The following is a 27532-nucleotide window of genomic DNA, read 5'->3' as shown; positions in this document are numbered from 1 at the left end:
ATAGGTATGGATGCTCAAATGGGACAAGAACAAATACACTTTTATGCATGCGCAATTACGCGTTAACATGGCCACTTATTTCAATATGGTATGACCGGGCATGGCATCGTGCCTGCAAAGACCCTGACTGATGCAAGTTGAATCCGATGCAAAACTTCAGCCAGCAAAACGGAACTATATCCTGTCCTCCAGGATGCTTCGCATCAGCTGGTGTTTATTCTAATCTCGCGATATTTCTCTTGAGCACGCAATATGTTTCTTCCTTTTTTATTTCAGAGTCAAGATGTTTAACATTATGTTGATGTAAACTGTAGTCTCTGATATTTGCATGTATAGTTTTTCCCTTTCAACATATAACCATATATCTAATTCCTGCTCTAAAATAAGCACAGGCGGAAACCGAGTTCAAACGGAACGTGTCCCCGCGAGATTTGAGGAGGAAAGCAAATGCCACGTCTGCCAAGCAGCATCATCGCAGACCCAACTAACAGCACTTTTCTCTCTCAGGAACAACTTTATTTAGTGAAAGAACAGCCCGAGTTATCGGACACTGTTTGGTAAGACTAAGCCGACTGTTTTTTATTGTGTTTCCGCTGTTTGTAACGATGATTATGTTGCTACAGTTGCTAGCACAGCCACTCATTGCTAGCTAACTGTAGTGCAGGCTCTGTAAACAGCCTGTAGAAACCTGTGCTCTTTGTTTGGTGGTCGGATTATACTCGTTTTAGCGAGTTGATGGGTGTCTTGCCTTCTCAGGAAATCAAAGCAATTATTTGCTTTAGCCCTAAAGAAAATAAAGAATCACAACACGTAGTTTGCTACACTAGATTCAAGCAGACAACCCATTAATTTCAACGTCAGGATTTGTTTTATGCGAACTTCGTTCTGTTTTATTCAGCATTGTGTCGTTATTTGCCGAGATAATCAGTGTTAAAGATAACTAAATACAGCTTTGTCGTTTACTGCTGTTAATTATTTTAAAGCTTAAATTAACGTGTTAAATGTTTAACTTCAGACATGAAGGGAAACTGATCTGATTGGAAAAGCCTTTTGATGATGCTTTACGCATAATGTTGCCACCTTTCATATGTGAATCTAAGGGGAGCTGCATACCCAATATATAAAACCAAGAGGAAACTACAATAAAGCACCACTTAATTAATGCACAGTGATGTAGTTTGATCTACTGCATGGCTGCAGCACTATAGCAATATAGTAACCAACTACTAGTCAAATAGCTGTACAGTTACTTGTTATGGTCTAAAATGTTAAATAGATTGGATAACTTCCTTGTGATTGGAACTTTAAATACAACTGGAAGTTCAAATTTGAAATATGTTTGTTATTGATTAATTAAATGTATAATTAAAAGGACTGCACATCTATAAAAACACTGAATACTAATCTGCTTCATTTTGATGGTCGGTTTGACATGTGAGTTTCAATATAATCACATGGATTTGAGCATGTGTTTGTTTATAATAAAATGACAATAAAGCAAATTAGATGTTTATATGAGCTGAAAAATTGGCTTTTCAAGCAAATATATATATATATATACACACTATTGATGTCTACATATAAGTATAGTAGATGGTGGAGGATGTTCTTTTTCCAGGTGGATCATCAAAATAAGTGGTCCACCTAATTGTCAATCTTTCTGGTGATGTGTTTACGCAATACCATCGTGCTCGTCCCGTTTCCAGTTACCTGGGTTGAGTCTGACATAGTGGAAAAATAGTAAATCTTCTTTTTGAAAGTAAGCATGTATGAGCGATTCAAACAGTAACTTTTAAACAGAGTGTGCACGAGGATGAACGGGCTTGTGCATGCTCTCGCACAAGTTTAAGAAGCGTTCCCTCTTGGGAGCGGGTACAGGGTTGTGCATGTGCATTTTTTTTTTTAAGTGGAGAGGGCAGGTCTTTTCAAAAATTCATGAAAATCCTCCATTATACCTTTAGATAAGGTTAAGGGTTTACACTATTCCAGAAAAAAAGGGAATAACACATAAAGTAATTAGCACCATGTGGGCAGCTAGCTGTCAGTGTTTCATTAAAGTGAGGAACTTCTTTAGAAATGTATTCAATATCTCAGCTATCAGATAATCAGTAAAAAAAATAAAAACAAAGGAGGTGATGACAAGGAAACTAGAAGAGGTGAAAATTCATAAACTGAGGTATATGAGGAGGGGAGATGATCGCCTGGCTAAATGTGCATTTCATCTGCGGTCTTGTGGCTCAAAGCATTATTTTCCCAGTCTTTTCTAAAGTTAATGTTTCATTGACTTTGCTTAATAACATTCAGAAGTTTGCACAGAATCCTATCGTGCAGGTTCTTGGTACATTTTCGGAGGCTTATATATTGTTGATAACAATATCACAATTATATCTTAATGACCGAAGTGAAGTAGTGACATAAGTTTTGGCCTAATGTAATAAGAGATGAAGAATAGCTGCCGTTCCCATTCAATATACAGTGTTGAACTAAAAATAGATTCAAAAATTGTCAATGTAAAAATGGAGATTCTATATTTAGATTTAGTTCTGATGTATATGGGACAGACATTAATCTGGCATAAATAAAAATGTGGGACAAATCTCACACCCTTATTGGTTCTATACTGCCAAGTAAAGGACCATTCTGTAATTTGCGTTATTTGTGTGTATGTAGAAACTTAGATTTTAATCCCTGTATTAGCTTCCCTTTTGGGGCGCCAGAAAGATTTGTAGAGATCTTAACTACAAATGTCCAAATACAACTTTTTAATTACCAATACGTTTCCGATATTGCAGCTTTAAGAATTGGCTGATATCGATATTAAAAAGATACAATATTAGCATGAATCATTGATACTTTTATTACTTATTCTTTACTGTAGTATGTTAGATGTAGCATCCAGTGCAATTAGAAAAGGCCAGAACTGGTGGTTGAAAGGTTTATTTGAGCCATCCGTGCCTCCAACCAACGTAAGAGCTACAAATATAAACAATTTACAATTACAATTTAGTACACCATGCTTAGCTCATTACATTGGTAACTTTTCTGTATTAAACATTTTCTAATTAACACAAACCTTGTTCCCCAATTGACTGATGCTTTAAACTTTACTATTATATGACTTTCCGTGGTCCTTTAATCAGTTTCTCTTCCAATGTTTCTTGCTAACTTCCGGTTTTACGGACCGTTGTGTGTTAAGCTAACTTCCGGTTTTACGGACCCCTTTCAAAATAAAAGCATAGTCCTCTAATGTAACCATCATGTAGAAAAAAAAAAAAAAAAATTTTATTTTTTTTTTAACCACAATCTTCTACCGTTACAATAGAAAAGGCTTAACCAAGTGATATTAATAAAACGGAGAACAAAAGTCAACAAAAAAAGGTATGAGAATAACTGACCCATGTAAAATTAACCAATAATTGCAGAATTATTAAACATAAGTGCTGTTCTTATCAGCATGAAAATAGTTGAGGTTTTAGAGGCCGGACGATATGATCAGGTATTAGTTTTTGGCAATTTTGATATCTGATCAGAACTCCTCTAATGTTAAATGTTTTGGGGGATTTGTTGAAATATATTATAATGCTTGGTTTGCATAGAGCCAAGTTGCAGAATTCTGTAAAAAAAAATAGCTTATCCAACCCCCAAACTGTAGTTAATATGACATCAACCGCAGTGTAGAAAGTTAAACAGTTCACTGCTTTTAAAGAAAGAAATTAAAAAGACAAATTCAGAAGCACTGGCTGTGAACAAATAAATAACTCATGCTGTGTTGTTGAATTTATGCATTATACCTTCAGGCCTCTGACAACACATCAAGATTTGAATCTAACTTGAAAACCCTAATCATTTTATTCCAGAATTACTCGACCTTTTCATTTGTCAAACTCTGCAAAGCTTATAAAGTTATTTGAATTTCAGAGATAAAAAAGAAACCAACAAAAAAAAAACATTTTGTTTCTCATCTTTCTTACAGGATCTAATATGGGCTTTTTACATCTGTCGACACTAATATTGGCCTCATCTGCTGTCCTGCTGTTAGTAGAGGCTCACAGCCATTCCCACGGTGACCATGGGCATGGCCACCATCACCATGGCCACTCGCATGGAGGGGATGATGAGCACTCACATGACCATCAGAAGATGTTTCATGGAGCCAGCAAATGGAGCGCCGAGGCCAACCTACCTCAGAATGAAGATGAGCATCATGGACATGATCACTCTCATGATCACGGGCATGCACATGATCACGGGCACGCACATTTGCACGATCACGGACACGATCATGGACACGCACATGACCATGGTCACTCCCATGGAGCAGAGGGAGCAAAGAGGGGAGCTGTGGGAGAGAAGAGGGACTTGGTGGAGCTCTGGACTCAGGTGCGCTCAGAGAATATCAGTGGTATAATTATAAAAACTTAAAGAGACGGTGTGTAAGATTTACCTTCACCTAGTGACGTACTGGATAGTTAAAAAACGACAAACTGGTGCCTTTCTGTGAAGTCTGTGAGACCTACTGCGGAAGCTGTGGAGCTTGAATCTTTGTCAGCCTTGTCAAATCAGCTAAAATAAACAAAAAAAAACTTAAACTATTTCTCTAAAATCAGCACTGAAAGAAGCCAATGCTGGTTAGCTGGTCTGAGTTGTTTTAATAATAGCAGCAGCTGATAACTGCTGCATCAGAGCTTTTCCAGTCAGCTTTACGGCTGCAACTAACGATTATTTTGCAAATTGATTAATCTCTCAATTATCGTTCCAATCAACCAATAATAATCGGATAATAAAAGGTTCCTTAAAGAAAATTTTTAATGAAATTAATCCAAGTGAAACTAAAACATTTCCACTTGAGGTGTTCTGATAGAGCATATTGACAGACGAAAAACTTTTTTTCATCTTAAATACAAAATGTTTGCATATATTTTCGCAATCTTGGTATAATTACTGCTCTAATTGGGTCATTCTGTCAGCAGTTAAAGCATGTTTTACAGCCTCTATACTCCAGTTGACGATTAAACAAATTAATTCAATTCAGTTTATTTCTATAGCGCCAATTCACAACACAAGTCATCTCAAGGCACTTTACAGTTCACCAGATCATAGAGTCTAATTGATTCAAGGATTTCTATCTAACAAACCAGTTGATTGCATCGACTCATTGACTCGAAGGCAATCCCTCACACTAAGCATGCTTGTAGCGACAGTGGAGAGGAAAAACTCCCTTTAAACAGGAAGAAGCCTCCAGCAGAACCAGCCTCAGTGTGAGTGGCCATCTGCTGAGGCTGGCTGGGGTTCAAGGAGACAGAAGCAGACATAGAAAAAGCAGCTGAAAAAGGCATCCCAACCAGGAAACACAGCCAGTCAGATGAGCACTGAGCCAACTCCCATGTCAGAGGATAAAGAGAGCACATTCAGCCAGTCACAGTCAGAGAAACAGGACAACACTGGTAAAACAGGCCGATCTCCAACATCTATAAACAAAGGTGTTGATGGCAGCAGCACTGCTGATATTTCTCTCTAGGATGAAGTCACACCATTATAGATTGAACTAACAGATTCTGCAGAGTGGGAGAATAAAGAGTTAATTAATAAAGAAGTTGACAGTTATTTGAATAATCAGTTAATTAGATTAATTGTTTTTAGCCCCAGCCAGCATAAATAAATTATGCGACATGGAGAATCCGTGTGAAAGCAAATAAACAGCAACTGATAAGGGTTGAAACTGAGCTTGTCTAATGTAAGATAAACTAAACATCTCTGCCGGGGTGACAGACTAGTTGCTGGACTGCCTGTCCCGTGTCCAGCAGGATAACTAATTGAACCTCCCTCTTATATTTCATTACCTTACCTGTGCAGCAGGAAGCCCGAAACCTCTGTGTCTGATTTGATCCTCCGCCTTAAAGTGTCTCCACCTGTTAAAAGCTGCACGGATTTCTTCCACTTTATTACTTATTTTTCTTTCGGTGGTTTGCTTCTCTTGCCTCTCAGTGGAACAGATAATTGAAGGTAGAATTGCTCCTCTACCTATCAACGGAACATTTTCAGTTACAGGTGAAAGACATTATGCTGACCAGCGTTGCTATTAAACTACTAATTCTAAGCCTTGAGACAGCTTTCATTTTCCATGTGACGATATTAGACTTGTGCAGAATATGTATCTATTTAAGCAATGCTTGAGTTTTGCTAATTAAAATCAGAATTTGTTTCACATTGTCCCTTTAAGCTGGAAAACAACTCTTAAAATAAAAAAAGAACGTAAAAGCCCCCCCATACCCCCCCATGTGATTTTTAAGGGAGTATCTCTTTGACGTTGTTTTCTTTCCTGCAGGAAAACAGCATATTTGTAAACTTCCTTCCATCATTGTCTGCAGGCCATCGGAGCCACTCTGCTGATCAGCGCCGCTCCTTTCTTTATCCTGTTTCTGATCCCAGTCCAGTCCAACAGCGACCAGCACCAGAACCTGCTCAAGGTGCTGCTGAGCTTCGCTTCCGGTGGGCTGCTGGGTGACGCCTTCCTGCACCTCATACCACACGCTCTTGGTAGGTTCTTGTTCGCTTTACTGAAATATTACTTTTTAAATTAGTTCCACTTAGTGGGATCATGCAGAATTACTTTACTTCTTACAAGCAATAAAAGGAAAACTTTTTATCTATTTTCATCAATATAAGACTGATTCACGTATCTGTTGAACAGTTTTGTTTATATAAACCTACATTAATCTACATAATCATCTATTTTATAGAGTCTAAATGTTGTCATGTTATTGTGCCTTAATTAGAGCCTCATTCCCATCATGAAGATGGAGATGATAAACAGTCTCATGGAAGTGAAGAGTCACATGACCACGGTCACTCTCACGGTATTCCCAGCATCTTTTTTACTCCTCTTTTGCGTGATTACCTGCTGTTTTCCTCTTGTGATCTGGAACATGTTTGTGCACAGGAGCTGCCCACGGACACATGATGTCTGTTGGTCTGTGGGTTCTTGGGGGGATCATCGCCTTCCTGGTTGTGGAGAAATTTGTGCGCCTGCTGAAAGGAGGACACGGGCATGGACATTCCCACAGCCACTCCCACGGTAGGAGAAACGGCTCTGAGCAGAATCATACATTTTTCTTAAGATTTACATTTAGAGCTTCTTTCAAATGTTTTTATGCTTATTGAAATTTCTGGTTCAGTATGTGGCTATAGGCTTTGTAATTCGCTTTGGATAAAAGCGTCCAATAAAATGCATATACACATAAACACTTAAAGAAATGCATTCTAGAGCTTTGCATTATTTCTTTAAGCTATGCAGTAATTTGTGGGAGAATTGGTTCAGCCTCCAATATGCAATTTGACCACTAGGTGTCAGACTCGCCTTGAAACGAACTTAAAGACTGTTGATATAAGAATTGTCTGAGGTAAACGGTACATTCCATTTATGCCGCTCTTTCAGCCGCTCTCAAAGAAAAGGACAGTGATGGAGAGGATGAGAAGGAAAACAAGAGAAAAGAGAAGAAACAAAGCAAAGATGCTAAGGTGTCCAAGACTGAGGAGAAAAAGGGCACAGGTGAGTAACCCTTAGACTAATTCCTGTCATCACCACCACACAGACACACACACACACACACTGCTACCTTTCTGCCCTGCCTAAATCCTGATTGAGGAAGTTGTTAAATTGTTTCTGTTTATAGTATGACATTCTTTCTTGGAAATATGATACTTCCTCTATCACTTATATAGCCTGAAGCCCAGATTCTTGAGGTGCTGAGAGATGTCAGCTGGTATCAGCCAAGCAGGACACTTTATTTTTACAATTAAGGAAGGACAAAAATGTTTCTCTTAAAGAAAGATAAACTCTGTCTGGGTGCAGAAACTAAAGCAGCCTCGTCCATTCTTTTAATTTAGACAAAGATTTTTTATCATAATTACAAGAAATAAATGTAGAAAAACCCTACGATGGACATTAGGGCTGGATAAAAAAAATCAATTTAATCGATTCCTTTACATTTTTGCAAAATCGATGTCTAGGGGATGAGATCGATTAGTTTTATAGTGACGTGTGTGACGTTCACATTTAAATGAGCAGGAAAGATGCACTCAAGATGACTTCAAGCCAGACAGCTGCAAATATAGCCAACAGGTTGACTGACGACATTAACAAATGGGGGCTGACCAGAAACACCCCTAGCTGTTACAGACAACGCTGCAAATATAGGTTTTGCAGTGAAGATAATGCAGCTCATGCATGTCTGCTGTGTCACGTCTGCTTGCTCGAGTGAGGCTTCACTTTTTCACTTTTCACAAAAAAAGTTTGCACCATGAGACAGTTTTGTTCGCATCTCAAGTTTAAATTGTTCGATTTACAAGTTTGCACTTTGTGTATAACCCCTATAATGCCAAATGTATCATATTTGATACATACGGTTTCTGAAATGTTTTGCGTCTGACACCTTTTGCATAATTGAATGGTAAAAACTTTGCTCAGAATCCTATTGTACACAATCAGATATACCTGATAACAGCCAGTAGAAGACTACACAAAAAATAATCTTGACTTATCGCATAGTAATAAATTATTAATATCAAAAATGTATTTCTGTTTTTTCTTTTTACATATTTTGTTAAAAGGGCAAATAAGGACTTCAAACCAAAAAAAGTAATTTTCTGTTTTGTTTTATTCTTGGATCGGGCTTAAAAGGGTTAATGTCACAGGAAAAAATAAACTACATGAGTATTTAAAAAAAACACAGTTGAACCACTTTCATTATTGTAAAAACAGATCGAATCGAAATTAATCGATTTAGAACTGTATTAATCAAAATCGAATCGATTCGGGACTTTGGCGAAAATACCCGGCCCTAATGGACATGCAACCTTTTAAGGGCATTTCTTGCCTTTCCTTCCCGTTTAGATTTGGTCCCAAATTCTTTAAGCTTTAAGTACAAACTGGATTCGTACGTTTTTGTGAATGCACGAATACCGTGAGAATTTAGCTTGGTGACAAGTTGAGTCATATCCTTTTATAAATATATTTTCAAATGGTATGTAAAAAAATCAATGGCATTTTGTGGCATAAACATTAAGTTCAAAGAATAATTTTGTGGGTTGAAGTCTGGTTAGGAAGGTGGATGTTTTATGTGGGTGCAGCCGGACCATCAATATAAGGAAGCTTTTTCCCCTCATGTGAGAGTAACGTCGAAACCACAGTGTCATGTTTTTGGCTCCAATTCAAGTTGCTCCAGCTTTAATTGCCAGGCAAACATTCTGAGGCTTTGAAAATATTTGTCATCAGAAGCCTTTTTGTTTCCTAATAACATGTTTCCTTTTTGACCTATTTAATTAAACTAAGAATTGATCATCAAAACATTTACTCTTATTTCTGTGTGGACACTGACATGTTTAATCCCTCTGTTGGGTTCTCTTTTGGGCAAACTCAAAAGATGTGTAGAGATCTAACTATGGATGTCCTGATACAACCTTTTAATTTCCGATACATTACCGATATTTAGGCTCCATCTAAGCTTTTCCTCTCACAGGACTGTAACAGAAAAAACCACAGCATCACGTTTTTGGCTCCAATTCATGTTGCTCCAGCTTTAATTGCCAGGCAAACATTCTGAGGGTTTGAACATTTCTGTCATCAGAAGCCTTTTTGTTTCCTGCAAACATGTCTCCTTTTTGACCTATTTAGCTAAACTAACAATTGATTATCAAAACAGTTACTCTTATTTGTGTCTAGACACTGACATGTTTAATCCCTCTGTCGGGTTCTCTTTTGGGCAAACTCGAAAGATGTGTAGAGATCTATCTACGGATGTCCTGATACAACCTTTTTTTTTCTGTCACTTATATTTGATTATTTTTTTGATCATACAACGAGCACACAAATAAAAAGGAACAAAGCACACTAACGTGAACATGTCTGGGTAGCACCTTCTTTTTAGTTTTTCTGTTTATATAATGTCCATTTTTCCCATTTTTTTTCATCTGTGATTCTTGTAGTCTCAGTCTGTGTGTAAGTCTTTCCATGAGAAATATGTCTTCGATTGTCGTGATCCATTGGTCCTTTGATGGCACGTTTGGCTTCCCCATTTCCTTCTTATACATTTCTTTGCAGCTATCAACATCACTTTTACCAAATAGTTATCCTTTTCATGGATAGTATCATCACCAAAATTGCACAAATAGAAAATTTCAGGTTTCATTGGAATTACATACCCTAATACTTCACATAATACACCGTAAACCATTTCCCAGAACTCCAAAAGTTTTGAACACTTCCAAAAAACATGGGAATGGTTGACATCTATCTCCCTGCACTCTCTCCAACATTATTGATGCCTGTGCATTTGTTTACTTTTGGACTTGGGCGTAATAAAAAATATTATACCAGATTTTTCAAGGTAAGTTCCCTCCGTGTCCGAGAGCCAGTAGTTGTATGGTGTAGATTCCACATGTTGAGCCAATCAATATCTTCAATATCTTCAAATTCTCTTTCCCATTTTCCCTTTACATAGTTAGTTGTATGTTTATCAATGTTTATTAGGGCTTTGTATAATGCTTTTATTATTCTAATATTACTGTCTTTGTATGCTTTAATTATAATTTGGACCACTTCGCTCTCTTCCACGGAGGGCCTCGTTTGTATTTCCTTTTTGTACTAGGGATATCTGGAAAAAGTCATGTTTATCAAATTGGTATTTATGTGCCAGAGTTTTGAAACTTTCCATCCTCCCATTGTTTTCCAGAACACACCAAGCTGTAACTTCCTTAGTTGTCCAGTATCTATAATTTTGGTCGATTTTAGCTGGCGTAAATTTCCTATCATACGCTACCCATTTTAGTTTTGTTGTATGCTTTTGGATTTTATGCAGACGCAGTATTCTAAACCAGATATTAAACGTATGTATAGTTATCAAGTCTAAATGAATTTTTTTTTTTTTTCATATATATCTTTGTCTCCGAGCAAGTTTTGAATAGGCTGTTCCACTGATCCAACTTCTATATCTTTCCATTTACCGTAATAATATGGATTACACCAACAATAAATATATTTTAATTGTGAAGCCTGGTAGCATTGTTTTAACTTTGGTAACGCCATTCCTCCCATTTCTTTGGGTAGCTGGAGAGTTTTATATCTCACCATAGGCCTCTTGCCATCCCAAATAAATCTAGATATTATTCTTTCTGGTACAACCTTTTAATTTCCGATACATTACCGATATTTAGGGCTCCATCTAAGCTTTTTTCCCTCACATGACTGTAACAGCAAAACCACAGCGTCACGTTTTTGGCTCCAATTCATATTGCTCATACTTTAATTGCCAGGCAAACATTCTGAGGGTTTTATAGTTTCTGTCATCAGAAGCCTTTTTGTTTCCTAATAACATGTTTCCTTTTTGACCTATTTAATTAAACCAGGAACTGATCATCAAAACATTTACTCTTATTTGTGTGTAGACACTGACATGTTTAATCCCTCTGTTGGGTTCTCTTTTGGGCAAACTCGAAAGATGTATAGAGATCTAACTACGGATGTCCTGATGCAACCTTTTAATTTCCGATACATTACCGATATTTAGGCTCCATCTAAGCTTTTCCTCTCACATGACTGTAACAGAAAAAACCACAGCATCACGTTTTTGGCTCCAATTCATGTTGCTCCAGCTTTAATTGCCAGGCAAACATTCTGAGGGTTTGAACATGTCTGTCATCACGAGCCTTTTTGTTTCCTGCAAACATGTTTCCTTGTTGATCTATTTAATTAAAGGAAAATTCCGGTTTTTAACACTTTTAGCCCATTTTCTGTAGTGTCCAGGATGAAATCGAATGATCGACACCAAAATTTTGACGATTGGTCCTGTCTCTGCTATTTGGCTCATGCAGAATCCCCCCCTGGCTGCTTCAGAATGGCTTCCATAGTGCATGTCCGATAATGTCCTTAAAACAACCTTAAACGTTCTTTTTTAAAAATATGCTACTCACCGGGTCGTCAGCGCTGTTCAATGACGTTCCAAAAAAAGTTTCGTGAAGAAAAACCGTTCCTGTCTTGTTTTATTTAGCATTTTGTAAATCCCAGAACTATTTTTTCCGATACATCACAACCGCTTATAAACTTCCGCTTCCCGTTCGAATCTGAAGCGTTGCACACTCCAGACCACTAGTTGGCGACGGTATCCTCTACCGTCAAACTCAAAGTCCAATATGTCCTCCTCAAGAATCCACCTTTCATATTCCATTTTCAGAGTTTTTTAAAGTGTTTAACAGAGACGTTAGCACCTCGACGTCGGAGTACACAGAGTGAAGCAAAAACACTTGGGCCTTGCGAAAAGACTACAACTAAGTGTAAACAGGCCCCATTACTGTTTCCGGTGGCGGAGGGATATTGACTATTCCAACAGAACTCAATGGGATTTACAAAATGCTAAATAAAACACTACAGGAACGTTTTTTCTTTACGAAACTTTTTTTGGAACGTCATTGAACAGCGCTGACGACCCGGTGAGTAGCATATTTTAAAAAAAGAACGTTTAAGGTTGATCTAAGGACATTATCGGACATGCACTATGGAAGCCATTCTGAAGCAGCCAGGGGGGGGATTCTGCATGAGCCAAATAGCAGAGACAGGACCAATTGTCAAAATGTTGGTGTCGATCATTCGATTTCATCCTGGACACTACAGAAAATGGGCTAAAAGTGTTAAAAACCGGAATTTTCCTTTAAACTAACAATTGATCATCAAAACATTTACTTTAATCATGTTTAATCCCTCTGTTGGGTTCTCTTCTGGGAAGATGTGTAGAGATCTAACTACGGATGTCCTCACGCAACCTTTTCATTTCCGATACAATACGGATATTTAGGGCTGCAAATAATGATTATTTTGCACATTGATAAATCTGTTGATTAATTTTCGATCAATTGATTAATAATGATATAGCCAAAGGTTCCTTAAAGAAGGTTTTTTTTTACAAAATGAAGCCAGCTGAAACTAAAATAAATGAATAATAAAATATTGGTTTGCAAAAACAAAACAATTGGATGTGTTTGGTAAAACTGTATTTATACATCGTTTAGGTAACTTAGATGTAGGGGGAAAATTATAACTTTGTAAATGTTTTATTCTATTAGAATTTGGACTAAAAGTTAAATACTACAGGTATTGTTGTGCATTAGGGAGTCTTGCTACATTCACAACGGAAACAATTGAAGCAGCTGAAGCAGCCGGTTTACATGGAAAGACTATAGTTGACGTGCATCAAAAGGTCCTGCAGCGCATCTAGAGCAGCAGGGCCAGCGCATCTTGAAGCTACTGAGCAGCCAAAGCGGCACCTCATGATCTTCTGAGCATCTGAGGCGTAACAAGAAGCAGATGCCGGAGTGGGAAAAATTTAACTTTTGCTGCACACGCCAAATAAGCCAATCAGAGAAGCTGATCAGGGAGCTGGCAGGGAGACGGTTACAGCACTGCTGAGAGAGCTATGTTAACTCCACTGACAGTTTATTAACGCCTAAATTAACTTAAAATGTCAAAACTTGCCGACAAAATATGTTCACTTTTATTATTCTGGTGCCTGCAGTTTGTGCCACATATCTGAAAAATGCAAACATCAACTTCCAGCCGCCACGAACAGTAGGGGAACAACCCAAGACAGGGTTCCCGCGGGTCCTTAAAAAGTCTTAAAAGGCATTGAATTCTTCAAAATAAAACTAAGGCCGTAATCGGTATTAAAATGTCTTAAAGGAATAGTACACCCAAAACATGATTAGCCTTCATTTTCTACTCACCCCCATGCTGAACAACACTCTGGAGTACTTTTTTGATATCTCAATTGCATCTGGAGATCTGGGAGGCTTTTTACTGTCTGCTGACATTCAAATAATGGAGGTCTATGGTGCCCGAGGCAGAAAGGTCCATAAAAGTCCACAAAAAACGTGTCAATATTCCTCCATACTGCTCGTCAATGTATTCCAAGTGTCCTGAGTGGGTAGCATCCAGAATGTACTCGAAACGAAGTCATTTAGAATGTTTTTAGAGCATAAACAGTGGTGTATAGGATTTCCTGAAAGCGTGCGCCTGCGCGATCACGACTCTACAGAAGCCGGCAGACCAAACCAGATGAAAGTGCGCATTTTTATTTTTGTTGAACTGTTTTCTCCTTGTTTTGTGGTTAACCAGGGAGTCCAGGTATTGCATGTTCTTTTCATTTTCTGTGTTAGAAAGTGTTTTGTTTTATAAGTAAGGGGGGGGGGGGTTTGTTGTTTTGGCCTTGGAGACCCTGAGGCTTTAAGCTTCCCTGTTTGTATGTTTTTTTTGTGATCCCGGCAAATTATAAATAAATCATATTTTCCTACTGACATCATCTTTTAGTTTACTGACTTTTGTGTTACACCCAGTGCCAGAATTTACCCTTTAGTAGTCTTAAGGGTGGTTGAGCTAAAAGAGGCTACCCTTCTACCTATTCAGCACAGCCATTTTTTTTTTTATTAAAATCAATTTTGGGAAATGTAAAATCGATTCTGTATCAGAGTAAATAAGAACTATGCTTCTTGTGTAAATCGATTTTTTTTTTTTTTTTTTTTTTTTTTTTTTTTTTTTTTTTTTTTTAGCACAACCCCATTTGTTTAGAGATCATTTTATCAATGCATTTTATTAGTTTGTGTGTAATATAGATTTTCTATAGCCCAAACTTGCAGCAGTCACATTCTTCATGGTAATCTCTACAAGACAAGGCACATTTATTTGTATAGCACAATTCAGTACAAAGACAATGCAAAGTGCTTTACATGATTAAAATACAGGAAGAAAAAAGAGAATCAAAGCAAGTAGGAAAAAATAAAAAAATAAATAAAATAAAACATGCAGAAACAAAAAAAGAATATTAAAAACAGTTGGACTAAAGAAAATATGTTTTAGTTGAACTGTTTAACTAGAACAGTCAAAGGCGATCATAAACAAATGTGTGTTTAGTCTTGATTTAAGGGAACTCAGGCTTTCCGAACTTTTACAGTTTTCTGGAAGTTTGTTCCAGATAAGTGGAGCATAGGAACTACAGTCAGTAGTTTGTCAGAAAAAATGTCTGCCTCCTTACGTGCGAGGCCTGCTTCTATGTAACTATAAGTAGCGTACATAATAGGGGTGGAACGGTTCACAAAATCCACAGTTCGGTTCGATTCACGGTTTCGTGGTCACGGTTTTCGGTTTGGTTCGATTCGGTATATGTTGATTGTTACACCGAAATCCCATAAAAATTTATGAAATTAATGAAAAAATCCCCCAAAAAATAATGGATTGTAATTATTTTAAATGATCCGCGGAAATCTTGGATCATTTCCGTATGTTTTGCTGCTTTGAATTTAATCATCTCGCGCATGCCCTCTACCATCTCCAAGGGACTCAGAGGGGAGCGGACGAAGCCACAGTGGAGGCTGTAGGCTTTGCTTTGAGCAGCCGGTCTGGAGCGCAGCGGGGCGGAGCGGGGGTTGCTGACGGAGTATGAGGGATTTCGGGATTAGCATGACATGTTGGTCGTGTTGCTGTTAGCATAAACAAAACGTGTTGCACAATGCTTGCACACTGTTGCACTTTTATCCACAACTTTCTTTCCGCCGTCATCGTAGGTCATTCTAAATGTAAAGCGGTCCCATTCAGCAGACCTATAAAGTGCTGCTGGCGCGTCTTCCAACTCCTGTTCTTTCCCACTCGCCATTCCGACACAATTCTCCACAACAACTGATTTTTTTCCCTGCTACACCCGGGTAAGCTGCTTCACTTCTTCTTCTTCTTGTTTACTACTGGTGGTTGGCTTTGGTCGCAGTACCGCCACCTTCTGCTCTGGAGTGTAAACGCTTCGCCTATGAGAAAAAGGAGCAGCGCATGAACCGAACGAAACACACACGAACCGAACCGAGACAGTCTAACCGAACGGGTCGGACGGTTTTCATAAATCATCCCATCCCTAATACATAAGAACTGAGACTTTAAGTTCATGTTTATGTATAATAAATCACACATCTGTCAGTAAATTCCAGTGGTTATTAGACTGTAGCTGTAATTCTCATGGTGGTAAGCTACACAGTAGCCACATCTGCCCTGAGGGAGAAAGAGTGAAGAGTGGCTGTTATACAATCAGCACCACCAACAGTAGTATTTTGCTCAAGGACATGACGGAAACCAATGGAGCAACGAGGGACTTAAACTGGCAACCCCTCAGTCACAGGACAAACCTTTATCTCTTGGACCTTTAACTCCTGACTTTATTTTGGCAGTTTTTAACTTTTTTTATTTTATTTAAAATCTTACAGGGAGGAATGGAAGCCAAATGAAAGATGAGCATGCTACACATGCATAAGGAAAAGCCATCTACTAACTGAATTATAGATCAGAAAATAGAAGTGAAACAAAAAACTAAGTCTTAAATCACCATTCTTTACCTCAGATGTTTATCTGGAAGGAACTCAGGTGTGACACCTGTGGTGCTGAAAACAAGTCATATATCATATCCTGACAGACGTTGCCCTGCCCTAAATTCTTATGCAAATGTTACATTAAACGCGATTATGTCCAGGTGCGTCTGATGCTTCTGCTGCAATTGTGTTCACATACTAGAAGTGCGCTGTAACTGGAACCCAGCAGCAGCTGCCTCAGGCTGGGTTGCCTCTTGCAGGGTTCCTACAGCATAAGGCAATTTAAATTCAAGACTTTTTAAGACTTTTTAATGCCACTTGAAATAAAACTTTAAGACCAAATTCCCAAGAAACACAAAAAAAACCTGCTTGCGACAACTTAACCCAAAGGTTTATTTTAACATAAACCACTGCACCAACGTTTCAAATTTTGAAAAGCTTCCCATACAGGAAGAAAGCTAAAAAACACACAAATGACAGATATATTTTAGCAATTATTTAACTGAATTCACAAACTTTGTTTTAGCAGGGAACAAAACAAATCAGTTTTAAAGCCACAACATAACCAGTGCTAAGTCTTTTTTGCAGCTATTTTTCTTTGTATCTTTTTCTTAGTATGTTTGATTTGGTGATAAGTGGAGGCGTTGCAGAGACAAGGGTGGAACTACAGGTGCTGGTCATAAAATTAGAATATCATGAAAAAGTAGATTGATTTCAGTAATTCCATTTAAAAAGTGAAACTTGTATATTATATTCATACATTACATACAAACTCATATATTTCAGATGTTTATTTTGTTTAATTTTGATGATTACAAATGACAACAAATGAAAATCTCAAATTCATCATATCAGAAAATTAGAATATTACTGAAGACCAATAAAAACAAAGGATTTATAGAAATGTTGGCCAACTGAAAAGTATGAACATGAAAAGTATGAGCATGTACAGCACTCAGTATTTAGTTGGGCCTCCTTTGGCCTGTATTACTGCAGCAATGCGGCGTGGCATGGAGTCGATCAGTCTGTGGCACTGCTCAGGTGTTATGATAGCCAAGGTTGCTCTAATAGTGGCTTTTAGCTCTTCTGAATTGTTGGGTCTGGTGTATTGCATCTTCTTCTTCACAATACCCCATAGATTTTCTATGGGGTTAAGGTCAGGAGAGTTTGCTGGCCAATTAAGAACAGGGATACCATGGTCCTTCAACCAGGTACTGGTAGCTTTGGCACTGTGTGCAGGTGCCAAGTCCTGTTGGAAAATGAAATCTGCATCTCCAAAAAGTTGGTCAGCTGCAGGAAGCATGAAGTGCTCTAAAACTTCCTGGTATGTGGCTGCGTTGACCCTGGACCTCAGACAACACAATGGACCAACACCAGCAGATGACATGGCACCCCAAACCATCACTGACTGTGGAAACTTTACACTGGACTTCAAGCAACGTGGATGAAGTGCCTCTCTTCTTTCCCTCCAGACTCTGGGACCTTGATTTCCAAAGGAAATGCAAAATTTACTTTCATCAGAGAACATGACTTTGGACCACTCACCAGCAGTCCAGTCCTGTTTCTCTTTAGCCCAGGCAAGACGCTTCTGACGCTGTCTGTGGTTCAAGAGTGGCTTGACACAAGGAATGCGACAGCAGAAACCCATGTCTTTCATACGTCTGTGTGTGGTGGTTCTTGAAGCACTCACTCCAGCTGCAGTCCACTCTTTGTGAATCTCCCCCACATTTTTGAATGGGTTTTGTTTCACAATCCTCTCCAGGGTGCGGTTATCTCTCTTGCTTGTACACTTTTTTCGACCACATCTTTTCCTTCCCTTCGCCTCTCTATTAATGTGCTTGGACACTGAGCTCTGTGAACAGCCAGCCTCTTTAGCGATGACCTTTTGTGTCTTGCCCTCCTTGTGCAAGGTGTCGATGGTCGTCTTTTGGACAACTGTCAAGTCAGCAGTCTTCCCCATGATTGTGTAGCCTATAGAAGTAGACTGAAAGACCATTTAAAGGCTTTTGCCGGTGGTTTGAGTTAATTAGCTGATTAGAGTGTGGCACCAGGGGCCATCAATTTTGAACCTTTTCACAATATTCTAATTTTCTGATATGATGAATTTGAGATTTTCATTTGTTGTCATTTGTAATCATCAAAATTAAACAAAATAAACATCTGAAATATATGAGTTTGTATGTAATGTATGAATATAATATACAAGTTTCACTTTTTAAATGGAATTACTGAAATCAATCTACTTTTTCATGATATTCTAATTTTATGACCAGCACCTGTAAACTGAGAAATACCGGCTGTTTCTCGGTAACTTGATTTTGACGCTTTGTGTTTTGCGCTTCGCTTGTGCGACTCCACTGCCTTAATTCCCATCATTTCAAGCTTAAATGACTTTTTGCACAAAATCCAATGAGCTTCATGTATGTTCCCTGGTTTTAGCCACGGAGAAAACTCTTGGCTGGAGACAATTTTGGTTACATTTATACTTGCTCATATTTTCCAGACAAAAAGTTAATGGTGCATCTCCCAAATGTCCCGGCCGCAACAACACTTTTATTGGTTCCGCTATCGGGACGGAACCAATAATGGCGAGCCGTTATTTATTTTTTTTATAATAAAACAAATTGTCAATTTTAACGTTTTATTTAGATTACAAAAATAAATCGTAATAAAAATAATCCTATTTATGATGTTTTAAAAATTAAGACCTCCGAAAGACTAATTTAAAGGAATAGTACACCCAAAACATGATTAGCCTTCATTTTCTACTCACCCCCATGCTGAACAACACTCTGGAGTACTTTTTTGATATCTCAAATGCATCTGGAGATCTGGGAGGCTTCTTGCTTACTCAAAATTAACATGAATATAATAAATGTAAGATGTAATTTCCCTACACACACACACACACACACACATACATATATATATAGTGTGTGTGTGTGTGTGTGTGTCCCATTACATTATCCAAACCTGAACATACTTTGTATTTTTTTTTTTAAGTTGTCCCACACAAGGATCACTTCTATCACAAATATGAGATTTACAAAAAGTGGCATCTGGGCATCATTTGATGCGATCAAATTATTATATATTTGTACGTTGGTGTTTGAACAGGACTTCTTTTAACTTGTGTGACTTTTACATAGAAATGCAACATGTAGATGGAATTCTGCCTCAACTCTTCGCTCCATCCGACTGCAGCAGTATTTTTGGCCCCGATGATGAAGTGGTAATTTTATCCACTCCTCTGTCTGCTCCCTGGAACAAAATGACATGTAAAGCATATTTCTGTTATGTCAACAGGCAAAATGACTGTTCTGTATAATTACACTGGTATTGTTCTTCAAGTGAACTATACTTTAAACCTTATTATACTGTACTGTAAATTAACTATACATTATTCAGTATTAAAACAGAACGTTTACAGTATTAACAGCCCAGTACAGCTGGACTAATGTTATTTCTTCAGCTGCATTAAGCTTTAAAAGTTCTAATACTTTGTAATAAACTGTTTGAGAATAAATAGATCTGATTAGAGAGGGATACGGCTATCAGTACAGTAAGATGTAGGTTAAAATAAAAAATAGTGACATTTGTATGAAGGCTTTTAATTGTTGATGAACATCACGTATCAACAGGTTAGCTTTAAGCTTTAGCTTTAGCTGGTCCTACACATCCCGGTGGCTCCGTTACCGTCATGTATTTTAATAGATGTTCATTTAAAAAAAGCAAAAACAAACTACTTACATTTAAAGGTGTTCTCCGCTCTACTGCCAGCGCTGCTACTGCTTTCGGTTGTCCGTAACTTCAAGAAAATCCGACTTTCTTCTTCTTTTTCTTCAACTACTAAAAAAAAAAAAAAAAAAAAAAAAAAAAGAAGCCAGGAAGTGCTCCAAAGGCGTCCTCCCAAGTACGCAGCCTGCGAATTGAGACGCAGCCTGTGATTGGTTGGCCTATAGAACCCCCCCCCCCCCCCCCCCCCCCCCCCCCCCCACATTTGCTCTCACATCTTCAAACACAAGTTCGTTTTGGCACAAATATCTCGCAAGGAATGTGACAAAAGTCAAAGCGCGGTGTCAACGTGCTGTGTCTCGCGAGAGCGCGTTTGTGTTCTTGAAGCAGCAGATTCAAGAAGCTGTAATGGCTAAATTGAGGTTGTAATGCAAGATTAACATATGCAAAAAAATTATAATTACAAATAAACTATCAATAATCATTTGTCAGCTGTAATTTTATTTGTGTAAAACTATATGAACACACCAGTAAATAGTTTTTTTGTGCATTCACATTTAAATCAGATTTGAGTGAAAATCCTCTTCAGGTGAAGATTGGACTGACAAGTGTAATTTTTTTTTACATGTTCTTGCCTCATATGTCTTTTAGTGCAACTTCAAATTCAGTTTGTGTGTGTGCGGTTTTTCTTTACAGCAGAACATTTTGGCATACAAGTTCAGATTTTTGTGGTACAAATTCTCACATTGCATTCTCAAGTTTTCACATTAAATTCACAAGTTCGTTCATTTTGGCACATATTTACCTTCATAATAATCAACGTGGGGGGGCATGTCACTGCAGTCTGACCAGTAGATGTCACTGAAAACTAAAAACTGTAGTTTTAATGGGGCTGTAGGGTTTAATAAGAAAAGGCATTGTTGTCCTCATGCAACCATGATGTAATTTGGTCAGTCAAGAGGCCCATAAATAGAACAAGTTTAAGAGATAAGACACAGACACAAAGTGATAAGGCATATTAGGAAGGAAGTGGAGCACTTATAACATCTCTAAAGAGAAGAAGGAAATCTATAAATAGGGGATCTAGTTATATAAGATGCAGGTTATGCTAAAGCAGCCGATAAACAGATGTTGTCATAAATGTTTTATTTACCATCTACACAAGGTCCATTGCTCTCCCAGCTCTAGTAAAAACACATTTAAAGACTCTTTGTTCTGGATTTAATGTTCCTGAGTTATTTACTGATGGAAGTGAGACAAACTGCTCCAAGCCTGGGCGGGCCTGATCTGTAGCAATGCTTCTCACCCTTTTTTTGGGCTCCTTGTGGCATAAATCCAGTCCACATTTGGCAGACGGCATCCCACAATCACCTGTTCTAAGTCCTTCCTCTCCTGTGCTGTGCAGCTCTTATACCACGGTCACAAAGAAGCTTTCCATCGTGGTTTTTAGAAGTTTGTTAAAAGCTATGTAGAGAGTTTAGATCCCTGAGAAAGAAGAGCAACCGTTGGGCCTTCTTCACCAAGCGGGAGAAAATCATCATACCCAGGAACCGAATGGTGTCCACCTGCTCCACCACACCCTCCTGTATGCAGAGAGGAGAGTGTACGGCCCTCATGGACATCCTGTAGTCACTATGACTTTCTTGGCCGTACTGGTGTTTAGGATGAGATTGTTTCCATAGAACCACTGTGTCAGATGGTGGGCCTCCTGTCTGTGCCGCCTTCTTTACTATAAGACCCTCCACAGTGGTTTCGTCTGCAAACTTCCTGGTCATGTTAGTGTTGTGGTAAGGCTTTCCAAAATTTAGATCAGATTATATTTCTTAACATCAGTTGATTCAATATAATTTGAAATCGATATAAACAAAATAAAAGCTTCAGAAATGCCAAGAACTTTGTAGAAACTTATGACAATTCTTTTCATCTCCATCATAACCGTTTCTTTTTCTCCACTGAAACAGAAATCAAGGTGTCAGCCTATCTGAACCTAGCAGCTGACTTCACGCACAATTTCACTGATGGTCTGGCAATCGGAGCGTCGTTCCTGGTCAGTCCAGCTGTGGGTGCTGTCACCACCCTGACTATCCTGCTTCATGAGGTCCCACATGAGATCGGGGATTTTGCCATCCTGGTTCAGTCTGGCTGCACTAAAAAGAAGGTAGTAACACTTTACATCTGACTTTTTCCTTTGAATAAAAGGTTCATAAAACCACAGTGACCTCCTCCCACATCAGGGTTACCCCCTTTTCTCAGGATTTTAAGAACTGGATGATGAGCTAAACGGCGAAGCTTCAAACATTTACGTTTTGGAATGACTTTAAAACTTCTTTATAAACCTAACTTACTCTTTTAGCTCTGCTGTCAAACAATCCGGGTATTAGTTTTTTTATTTTAAGTTCTAAAACATTACTGTTTTTCCTTTATTTGTAGCTGTTACTTATTATAATAAATTTATTGTAAACACAAAAGTAGCTGCAAAACACCTGAACTTAAACATTACATTCAGCAATTGTCTTTTCAACACCCCAACTTAGGTCTTTTGGTCTACATACTCGTACTCGTAGTCTCCCGCTTTATCCGGAACCGGGTCGCGGGGGCAGCAGAATAAGCAGAGACTCCCAGACTTCCCTCTCCGCAGACACCTCCTCCAGCTCTGTTGGGGGAAGCCCTAGGCGCTCCCAGGCCAGCCGAGAGACATAGTCTCTCCAGCGTGTCCTGGGCCGTCCCCTGGGCCTCCTCCCGGTGGGACATGCCTGGAACACCTCCCGAGGGAGGCGTCCAGGGGGCATCCGAAGAAGATGTCCGAGCCACCTCAACTGACTCCTCTCGATGTGGAGGAGAACCGGCTCTACACTGAGCCTCTCCCGAATGACCGAGCTCCTCACCCTATCTCTAAGGGAGAGCCCAGCCACCCTGCGGAGAAAGCTCATTTCAGCCGCTTGTATCCGGGATCTCGTTCTTTCGGTCATGATCCAAATTTCATGACCATAGGTGAGGGTAGGAACGTAGACCGACCGGTAAATTGAGAGCTTTGCCTTTTCGCTCAGCTCTCTCTTCACCAGGACAGACCGGTGCAGCGTCCGCATTATTGCAACAGCCGCACCGATCCGTCTATCGATCTCCCGCTCCATTCTTCCCTCACTCGTGAACAGGACCCCAAGATACTTGAACTCCTCCACTTGAGGCAAGGACTCCCCTCCAACCCGAAGGGGACATGCCACCTTTTTCCGGTCGAGAACCATGGCCTCGGATTTGGAGGAGCTGATTCTCATCCCAGCAGCTTCACACTCGGCTGCGAACCTCCCCAGCGCACGCTGTAGGTCTTGGCAGGAGGGAGCCAGCAGAACTACGTCATCCGCAAAAAGCAGGGACGAGATCCGCTGTTCCCCAAACCAGACCCCCTCCGGTCCTTGGCTGCACCTAGAAATCCTGTCCATAAAAGTTATGAACAGGACCGGTGACAGAGGGCAGCCCTGTCGGAGTCCAACATGCACCGGGAACAGGTCCGACTTAATGCCGGCAATGCGAACCAGACTCCTGCTCCGCTTGTACAGGGAACGGATGGCCCCTAATAAAGGGCCCCCGACTCCATACTCCTGGAGCACCCCCCACAGGGCAGCACGAGGGACACGGTCGAATGCCTTCTCCAAGTCCACAAAACACGTGGACTGGTTGGGCAAACTCCCATGAACCCTCAAGCACCCTGCAGAGGGTGTAGAGCTGGTCCACCGTTCCACGAACAGGACGAAAACCACACTGCTCCTCCTGCAGCCGAGGTTCGACAATCAGCCGGACTCTCCTCTCCAGCACCCTGGCATAGGCCTTTCCGGGGAGGCTGAGAAGTGTGATTCCCCGATAGTTGGAACACACCCTCCGGTCCCCCTTCTTGTGGAGGGGAACCACCACCCCAGTCTGCCAATCCAGGGGAACTGTCCCCGACCTCTACGCGATGTTGAAGAGACGTGTCAACCATGACAGCCCGACAACATCCAGAGCTCTGAGATACTCAGGACGGATCTCGTCCACCCCCGAAGCCTTGCCACCATGGAGTTTTTTGACTACCTCGGTGACTTCAGCCCGGGTGATGGACGAACCCAGCCCCAAGCACCTCGCCTCTTCTTCCCCCACGGAAGGCATGTCTGTCGGGTTGAGGAGATCCTCAAAGTATTCCTTCCACCGCCCGACAATATCCTCCTTCAAGGTCAGCAGCTCCCCACACCCACTAAAAACAGTGTTAGTGAAGCACTGCTTTCCCCTCCGGAGGCGCCGGACGGTTTGCCAGAATTGCTTTGAGGCCAACCGATAGTCTTTTTCCATGGCCTCTCCGAACTCCTCCCAGGCCCGAGATTTTGCCTCTGCAACCACCCGGGCCGCGACACGCTTGGCCTCACGGTACCTGCTTGCTGCTTCAGGAGTCCCACAAGCCAGCCAGGCTTGATAGGACTCCTTCTTCAGCTTGACGGCATCCCTTACTATCGGTGTCCACCACCGGGTTCGGGGATTGCCACCACGACAGGCACCGCAAACCTTACGGCCACAGCTACGGGCAGCCGCATCGACAATAGAGGCAGAGAACACAGCCCATTCGGACTCCATGTCTCCAACCTCCCTCGGAACCTGAGAGAAGCTCTCCCGGAGGTGGGAGTTGAACACGTCTCTGACCGAGGGCTCCACCAGACGTTCCCAGCAGACCCTCACTACACGTTTGGGCCTGCCGAGTCTTTCAGGCTTCCTCCTCTTCCAGCGTATCCAACTCACCACCAGGTGGTGGTCGGTGGACAGCTCCGCCCCTCTCTTCACCCGAGTGTCCAAGACATGCGGCCGAAGATCAGAAGATACGACTACAAAGTCGATCATCGACCTTCTGCCTAGGGTGTCCTGGTGCCAAGTGCACCGATGGACATCCTTATGCCTGAACATGGTGTTCATTATGGACAATCCGTGACTTGCACAGAAGTCCAATAATGAGACACCACTCGGGTTCAGAGCTGGGGGCCCGTTGCTCCCGATCACGCCCCTCCAGGTGTCACTGTCGTTTCCCACGTGGGCGTTGAAGTCTCCCAGCAGAATGATGGAATCCCCGGGAGGGGAGCTTTCTAACACCCTCCCCAGGGATGCTAAGAAGGCCTGGTACTCCGTACTGCCGTTCGGCCCATAGGCCGAAACAACTGTCAGAGTCCTCCCTTCAACCCGAAGGCGAAGGGAGGCGACCCTCTCGTCTACCGGGGTGAACTCCAACACGAGACGGCTGAGCTGGGGGGAGACAAGCAGCCCCACCCCCGCCCTCCGCCTCTCCTCGCGGGTAACTCCAGAGTAGAAGAGAGTCCAGCCTCTCTCAAGGAGCTGGGTTCCAGAGCCCTGGCTGTGCGTAGAGGAGAGCCCAACTATTTCTAGCTGGTATCGCTCCACCTCCCGCACAAGCTCAGGCTCCTTCCCCGCCAGTGAGGTGACATTCCACGTCCCCAGAGCCAGTTTAAGCGCCCGCGGATCAGGTCGCCGAGGTCTCCGCCTCTGGCTGCTGCCCAATCCTCTTTGCACCGGTCCCTCATGGTTCCCCCTGCAGGTGGTGGGCCCACTGGGGGATGGCCTCGCGTCGCTCCTTCGGGCTGGGCCCGGCCGGGTCCCGCGAGGAAGAACCCGACCACCAGGCGCTCGCCGACGAACCCCAACCCCAGGCCTGGCTCCAGGGTGGGGTCCCGGCTCCGCCGTACCGGGCGACGTCACGTGCCTCGTTTGAGTCCTCGTCATAAGGGTTTTTGAAGGGTTTTTGAATCGCTCTTCGTCTGACCTGTCACCCAGAGCCTGTTTGCCTTGGGAGACCCTTCCAGGGGCATTTAGCCCCCGGCAACATAGCCTCTGGGATCACCCAGGCACTGAAACCCCTCCACCACGTTAAGGTGGCGGTTCAAGGAGGGGGTCTTTCGGTCTACATACATGAGGCATTAATTATTAAAATATATCCTTTTGCTCCTGGTATATTACAAATAAAGCTTATTTCCAATCTGTAGCTGACGCTTTGGTCCTTTATGTACAAAACTTATCCAGACATATAAGTTTTTACACAGAATTTAAATTCAATATTTTTCCTCCAAACTGAATTTCTAAACATGAATAAAGTTAACTCATAAATAAAGTGACTATTTCTTAAAAAGAACTGGAGTTTAGCCTGGAGAAACAAAAATGTCAATCAGTGGAAATTGTTTAAAATATTCTGAACATGAAGTATAATTAGTTTTGTTACCATTTGAATATTTATCATTGACATTCATTAGGATGTTCATCAAACAGACAAAACTGATACCCAGTGAGTGAGTAGATAGATGTGAACAGGGTTTGTTTATGAACATTATATAAAACTAGATTAGAATGAATCAGAACCAACCTGGAAGGAAATGGTAAAATTCCCAGATGAATAAAAATCCCCCTAAAAATCACCATTTTTCATTTGCCTATTGATTGATAGGTTTATAATAGTTATAATAACAACTGAAGATGAGAAAAATTTAAATGAAGTGTAGGAAGCAATGATCGATTTTCTGTTGCTCCCCTTTGTGCATCAGGCCATGTGTCTGCAGCTGCTGACCGCTTTGGGAGCTCTGGCCGGGACAGCCTGCTCCCTGCTGGCTGAAGGCGTGGGCGCCACGGCGACCGCCTGGATCCTGCCCTTCACGGCCGGTGGGTTTGTTTACATCGCCACAGTGACGGTGCTCCCTGAGCTGCTTGTGGGCCGCTCCAGTTTCGGCCAGTCTCTGATGGAGATTCTGGCGCTCCTGTTCGGAGTCGGCATGATGGTGCTGATCGCAGAATACGAGTGAAGCGCCGGTCTGGATTGGACAGAAACTTTTACAGCACAAGATGAGTAGGAGAAACTGAGACCCGGACAGGGAGAATAATGGTTTTACACAGAATGTCAGTGATTTCTTTGCTATTGCCAGGTATTTCCTTATTTAGTTTTTGTCTCCATGTTTTGCTATCTTATTTTTTTACCGCAAGGGTCTTTTGTTTTTTTGTTTTTTAAGAAGAGATGAGAACTGGAAAGAAATTAAGGGATCACAGCTTTCATCAGGATAAGCTCTGCAGTAAATTATTCCAAAAACTCACTTCCAACTCCTGTAAAAACAACCATCTTACTGTAACTGCTGCATGAACCACTGAGCAGCTCCTCAGACGTGGAGCAGAGAACGATGCCCGACTGAACAGTGATACTGAATGTTAAAAAAAAATCACATTCCACTAAAATACGAGATGTTGCTTTTACTGCTGTGTTCAGTCAATATATCGCTAAAATGACATTTCATCTAATTTTTTTTTGCAGTAAATTGTTTTCTTGAGATGCTGGATATCCCCAAATAAAAGTTCCTTGTCTGCTTTTCAGCCATTACTAAAATAAATGCTCAGCTTACGGGAA

General features: G+C 40.8%; 1 protein-coding gene and 1 long non-coding RNA gene across 2 annotated transcripts; one reads left to right on the top strand and one right to left on the bottom strand.

Moving 5' to 3' along the window:
- The first annotated feature begins 257 nt into the window (after window positions 1-257).
- Window positions 258-27532, top strand: slc39a7 (solute carrier family 39 member 7). Its single transcript, XM_038302891.1, has 8 exons — window positions 258-557; window positions 3974-4380; window positions 6369-6537; window positions 6777-6857; window positions 6941-7075; window positions 7436-7549; window positions 22086-22282; window positions 26685-27532. The coding sequence occupies exons 2-8, from the start codon at window positions 3982-3984 to the stop codon at window positions 26937-26939; spliced, it is 1350 nt and encodes a 449-aa protein (XP_038158819.1). The 5' UTR covers window positions 258-557; window positions 3974-3981; the 3' UTR covers window positions 26940-27532.
- On the bottom strand, window positions 19491-20271 carry LOC119795061. The gene is made up of 2 exons (XR_005282285.1): window positions 20140-20271; window positions 19491-19650 (listed from the first exon to the last, which is right to left on the bottom strand). It is a non-coding gene; the product is annotated as an uncharacterized LOC119795061 (long non-coding RNA).

This window comes from Cyprinodon tularosa, unplaced genomic scaffold (genome assembly GCF_016077235.1).
Source record: "Cyprinodon tularosa strain WSP-4 unplaced genomic scaffold, ASM1607723v1 ctg5, whole genome shotgun sequence".
NCBI lineage: Eukaryota > Metazoa > Chordata > Actinopteri > Cyprinodontiformes > Cyprinodontidae > Cyprinodon > Cyprinodon tularosa.
The sequence above is the reverse complement of the archived record's forward strand: the minus strand, read 5'-3'. Positions and strand labels throughout refer to the sequence as shown.

Excerpts from the sequence above, each read along its gene's own strand:
- slc39a7 (XM_038302891.1), top strand. The coding sequence starts at position 3,982 with ATGGGCTTTTTACATCTGTCGACACTAATATTGGCCTCATCTGCTGTC. Across the intron at positions 4,381-6,368 it reads TGGTGGAGCTCTGGACTCAG|GCCATCGGAGCCACTCTGCT; the intron begins GTGCGCTCAGAG and ends CATTGTCTGCAG. Across the intron at positions 6,538-6,776 it reads CCTCATACCACACGCTCTTG|AGCCTCATTCCCATCATGAA; the intron begins GTAGGTTCTTGT and ends TGCCTTAATTAG.